Source organism: Camellia sinensis, chromosome 6 (assembly GCF_055761805.1).
Source record: "Camellia sinensis isolate YWXY chromosome 6, ASM5576180v1, whole genome shotgun sequence".
Taxonomy (NCBI): Eukaryota; Viridiplantae; Streptophyta; class Magnoliopsida; order Ericales; family Theaceae; genus Camellia; species Camellia sinensis.
Genome location: NC_138966.1, coordinates 179,128,220 through 179,134,023, shown reverse-complemented (window position 1 = coordinate 179,134,023; position 5,804 = coordinate 179,128,220). Strand labels below are relative to the sequence as shown.

General features: G+C 37.3%; 1 protein-coding gene across 1 annotated transcript; it reads left to right on the top strand.

Annotated features, from left to right (window-relative positions):
- Nucleotides 1–2,081: 2,081 nt before the first annotated feature.
- Nucleotides 2,082–4,953, top strand: LOC145793864 (disease resistance protein RPV1-like). Its single transcript, XM_082876746.1, has 4 exons — nt 2,082–2,608; nt 2,858–3,305; nt 4,085–4,360; nt 4,483–4,953. The coding sequence occupies exons 1-4, from the start codon at nt 2,082–2,084 to the stop codon at nt 4,951–4,953; spliced, it is 1,722 nt and encodes a 573-aa protein (XP_082732872.1).
- The last annotated feature ends 851 nt before the right edge of the window (nt 4,954–5,804 follow it).

Genomic DNA, 5,804 nt, shown 5'->3' with positions numbered 1-5,804 from the left:
CTGGTGTTGGGTACGCCGGAGTCAGGTGATGATAGCAATCAGAAAAGGTCAACAAAAGCTTTGCTAGAGGGGAAGAACGAAAGTGGTTGCAGAGCTTGAGAGCTTGAAACAATGGCGGATTTGGGAGAGTAGAGAGAGAGAGAGAGAGAGAGTTTGCACGAAAATGATGGTGAAAAAGTGGAAACACGGAGAGAGAGAGAGGTGATTTTGATCAAACGTGGAGAATGGCGGCAAAATACAATCAATGTGCCTAGGACGACGTGCTTGCCAGATGGCGCATGCAAGCGCGATGCGACTTAATGGCGCGTGTCAGGTACAGCACAGTAGGGGAAGGACGCGTGGCAGAAACTATTGAAATACTGTGCGTGACAGCTCATACACGTGATGAAACTATTAGAGTTCTTGATTTAATGAAGCAAAGACCTCGGCTACGGGGGCGATCTCGGCTCAATGAACTTGAACAGACTTAGTTATTGGTTCTAAAGCGTTGATACAAACACACTGAAGTGTTTATCATATGGAAGCCGATGTGTGACAACCTCGGTAATGAAAAATAGAGCAAGTTTAGCCGACGTGCTATGGGTTCAAATGATAAGGTTCCATCACCTCAGGATGCCGAGGTAATAGAACATAGGGGGCAGTTGTGGGGACATATTTTTCGGATAAACAACACGTGGCCAAGGTGGCACCGAAGTGCCAGCCGAGGTTCCACGTGTCCTTGACTTGATGCCAAGGTAATCTCGGTTAGGCCGAGGTTATCTGCGAGAATGCCGGAATTCGGGATAAGTAGATAAGGGACAAGAGTCCTAGAATTAGGGAGGACTTCAGTTTGGATAAAGATAAGACTCTTAGAGAGTTTATCCTAATCTAACTAGGAGTCCAGGATTAGGATTGAGACAGAATCCATTGGAGCTAGGCTTCTACTGGGATTAGGTGAACGTTGACTATAAAAGAGAGGCACCCTCATGGGTCTAAGGTATGCTTTTTGTATTCTGAATAGTGAGTTAGGCACTTTTTCTATCTTTGAGAGATAATTGACTTGATCGTCGGAGTGCCCCCAGGTGGACAAACCACCGCCGGAATCTCTTCTTTTTGTGACAGGTCGTTCGGGCTTAATCTATTCTGCCGGTGTTAGATTAAGCCCAAACGACCTGTCACAAAAAGAAGAGATTCCGGCGGTGGTTCGTCCACCTGGGGGCACTCCGATGATCAAGTCAATTATCTCTCAAAGATAGAAAAAGTGCTTAACTCACTATTCAGAATACAAAAAGCGTACCTTAGACCCATGAGGGTGCCTCTCTTTTATAGCCAACATTCACCTAATCCCAGTAGAAGCCTAGCTTCAATGGATTCTGTCTCAATCCTAATCCTGGACTCCTAGTTAGATTGGGATAAATTCTCCAAGAGTCTTATCTTTATCCAAACTGAAGTCCTCCCTAATTCTAGGACTCTTGTCCTTTATCTGCTTATCCCGAATTCCGGCATTCTCGCAGATAACCTCGGCCTAACCAAGATTACCTCGGCATCAAGTCAAGGACACATGGAACCTCGGCTGGCACTTCGGTGCCACCTTGGCCACGTGTTGTTTATTTGAAAAATATGTCCCCACATTTATATATACAAATCAAACTCACCAAAATGGTGGTATTTTGCTGTCAACATCCACTTCAAAATTATTGATATTAATGATAATTGTGAGTGTTGGTGGAGTGAATTGAAGTTTTAATGGTGAGTTTTGAAGGGTGGATTGAAGTTTTGAAATGAAAAAAAAATAATTGAAACTTAGGAAGACGATGAAGAGAGTTGAATATAAAAAATTTGTAGAAATAGTTTGAGTGTATCATGAGGAAAAAAATTATTGAGGACTTAATGTCTATTATTTTTATTAATAAATTTACATTAAGATATAATAAAAATAAAAATTTTAAAATTTTAATTGAATATACTGAATTATTATTTGAGTGCAAATCGAATCACCCGGAGTGTTTACAAATAGCGTTTTCTTACCTTTTGTAGAGTCACCACTCACTCACTCATATTCCTCCATACAATTCATTTGATATCTAATCTTGGGTTGATCCATGGCTGCTACAAGAACCCTATATGGCTCTTTTTGTTTTGCTTCTTCATCATTTTCGACACAACCTCGTTGGAGCTATGACGTGTTCTTGAGTTTCAGAGGTGAAGATACCCGCAAAAACTTTACTGATCACCTCTACATAGCTTTGCTTCAAGTTGGAATTCACACCTTCATGGACGATGATGAACTCCCAAGACGACATGACATTTCTTCGGCACTGCTAAAATCAATCGAAGAATCGAGGATCTCCGTCGTTGTTTTCTTAACAAACTATGCTTCTTTCAGATGGTGCCTTGATAAGCTCGTGAAGATCATTAAATGCAAGAAAACACTTGGACAATTAGTTCTCCCACTATTCTATGATGTCGATCCATCTGATATACGGCACCAAACATGGTGTTTTGGAGAAGCATTTGGAAGACATGAAAAGCGTTATGTGGATGAGATGGAGAAGGTGAAGGTAAGGAAAGCTGCCCTCTCTGAAGCTGCTAATTTATTGGGCTGGGATTTGCAAAATGTTGCTAATAGGTAATTTTTAACATCCTTTTAATTTTGCTACCGCTGCTGCTATCAATTTTTATCTTTGACTAGAAAATCCTATCCTTACCGTTCTTAATATTTTTTTTAAAAAAAATAAAGTATAGTTAGTTCACATTGTAAGTTCAAGATGTTTTGAATTTGACATTGCTTAACTGCATATTGGAAGTGGGGTTTGTAAGGTTTTGTATTTTTGGAATATACACTTGCTTTGCTTTTAATTTGGATCGAAATTGACAGGTATGAAGCAAAGTTCATCCAAAAAATTATTAAAGATGTTTTATGTGAACTAAAACATACATTCCTAAATGTTGTTGTGCACCCAATTGGAATAGATTCTCGTGTTGAACACATAAATTTGATGTTGTGCATTGGCTCAGATGATGTTTGCATGATTGGGCTATACGGCTTGGGTGGAATAGGCAAAACAACCATTGCAAAAGTTGTGTATAGCCCTATTTTCCTCCAATTTAAAGGAAGTTGTTTTCTTGCAAATGTCAGAGAAGTTGCAGGAAAACTCAATGGCCTAGTTCAATTGCAAGAACTTCTTTTTGAATTATTAGGGACAAAGAATCTAAAGATTGGTAGTGTTGACAGAGGAATTAATTTGATGAAAGAAAGGCTCCATTCTAAAAAGGTTCTCATTGTTCTTGATGATGTGGATCAATCAAGTCAATTAAATACTTTGGTAGGAAATTGTGATTGGTTTGGTCCAGGAAATAGAATCAATTTAACAACTAGAGATGAGCACTTGTTGATGGGATTGAAAGTTGATGAAAGACATATGCCTGAGGAATTAAATCACACAGACTCTCTGTAGCTTTTCAGTTGGCATGCTTTCAGAGAAACCAATCCATTAGAAAATTTTGCAGAGCTTGCAAATGATATAGTAAGTTATGCTAGAGGGCTTCCATTAGCTCTTGAAATTTTGGGTTCTTATTTGTTTGGAAGAAACATCCTAGAATGGAAAAGTGCACTTGATGAATTACAAGAAATTCCTCATCATCAAATTCAAAAAAAAAACTTAGGATAAGTTTTGACTTGCTAGATAATGACAGAATGAAGGATATTTTCCTTGATATTGCATGCTTTTTCATTGGATTGGACAAAGACTATGCCATTACTATATTGAATGGTTGTGGTTTCTTTGCTTAAAATGGAATTAGTGTTTTGGTTAGTAGATGTTTACTGAGAATTAGTGAAAGAAATGAGTTGCTCATGCATGATTTACTTAGGGATATGGGGAGGGAAATTCTTCGTGAAAATATCCGAAGGAGCCTTCAAAGCGCAGTAGATTGTGGTTACATGAAGATGTATTCTATGTGCTTGAAAAAAACAAGGTAAGAGTCGAATCTTAATTCTTTCTTATGAGTTAGTAAGTTTTAGGCTTGAAATGCTAATTTCAGTTATTTAATAGTCTTTTTTTCTTTAATTTTCCATTTTGTCTTTTAAATATTACTATATTAGGGAACAAAAGCAGTTGAAGGTTTGATCCTAACCCTACCCATGTTAAAGAAGATACAATGGAGTAATAAAGCATTTGTTGGGATGCATAAGCTAAGATTGCTTCAAATAAATCATGTGCACCTCAGTGGAAATTTTGAAGATCCATTTGAAGAGTTAAGGTGGCTCTGTTGGCATAACTACCCATTGGAGAATTTACCATCCAATTTTCATCCAGAGAAACTTGTTATTTTAGACATGCAATTCAGCAGATTTAAAACACTTCGGATAGATGACGAGGTATGACATTCTTAGCAAATTCATTGTTGTTTGGGATTTGGATAAATTATGTAGTGGATCATGATGAATTTTTTTTTATATAATTTTGTGTATATATATATAGATTTTTGTTTTAATAGCAGTTCAAGAGCTTGAACATTCTAAATCTCCGTAATTCCAAATGCCTAACAAAGAGCCCCATCTTCTACACACTACCGATGCTCGAGGAGTTACTGCTTGAAAGTTGTACAGGTTTAATGGAGCTCCATGAATCAATTGGGCTTCTAGATAAACTTGTTCACTTGAATTTGAAATATTGCATGAACCTCAAGTATCTTCCAGGTAGTATCTGCGAGTTAAAGTCTATTAAACATCTAAATCTCACTGGTTGTGCAAAACCTGAGGAGTTTCCAGAGCACTTGGGACATATGGAAAGCTTAATAGAGCTTCTTGGAGATGGAACAACCATTAAACAACTACCTTTCTCTATTGGACTACTGAATAATCTTAGGAGGTTATCGTTGAAGGGATGTAATAGGCAATTGACAACTGAATCCTGGTTTTTCTCGCATTTCATCTTGGGTTTTACCGAGAAAAAAATGCCGACTCCATAAGATTTTTACCATCATCTATTTCAGGTTTGTGTTCCTTAACAGAGCTAGATCGCAGTGATCACATTTTTTTTTGAATGAGATATTCCATTTGATCTTATGAGTTTATCCTCATTGCGAGTGTTGGATTTAAGAGGAAACAATTTTCGTAACCTACCATATGGCTTCAGTCATCTATCCAAGCTAGAAGACCTTAAGTTGAATAACTGCAAAAGTCTTCAATCTATCTTAGACATTCCTCCGAACTTAGTGGAAGTACAAGCTTATGGTTGTGCATCACTTGAAAAAAATACTCGATTTGTCAAAATTGAAGACTCTATTAATGTGGTTGAGTAACCACCAATGTTGGCATAGTCTTTCGAATCGTAACAAGGATGGAATGGAAGAACCTCACTGTTTTCATTGTGCACAAATCATTCCCTTGGACAGGCTCAACAATTTACATAGTCTCCTTCAGGTCTCTCTCTCTCTCTCTCTCTCTCTCTCTCTCTCTCTCTCTCTCTCTCTCTCACAGGTGCAACAATTTTGCAAAAAAAAATCTCTCTGAAAAAGGTGAAATGTGTGAAACCAAATTTATTTTGGATCTGACCTATATAATACCAAATGAGAAGGATTCCCTCATGTCCAGATGATATGGACCGGAGGACGTTGTGTAGGTGTGTGGAATTGACTATGGTGTTTGGGTTTCATTTTGATAATTTGAATCTTTCATTTTATCAAATATTTCATATATTTTATTTATAAAAAAATTAGATCGATCCGATAATCATAATATATTCAATTTATCAAATGTCACAAAAAAAAAAATGAATGACAATTGTGTTTTTAAAAAATAAATAACATAAATTTTTTGG

Excerpts from the sequence above, each read along its gene's own strand:
- LOC145793864 (XM_082876746.1), top strand. The coding sequence starts at position 2,082 with ATGGCTGCTACAAGAACCCTATATGGCTCTTTTTGTTTTGCTTCTTCA. Across the intron at positions 2,609-2,857 it reads TTGCAAAATGTTGCTAATAG|GTATGAAGCAAAGTTCATCC; the intron begins GTAATTTTTAAC and ends CGAAATTGACAG. Across the intron at positions 4,361-4,482 it reads CACTTCGGATAGATGACGAG|TTCAAGAGCTTGAACATTCT; the intron begins GTATGACATTCT and ends TTTTAATAGCAG.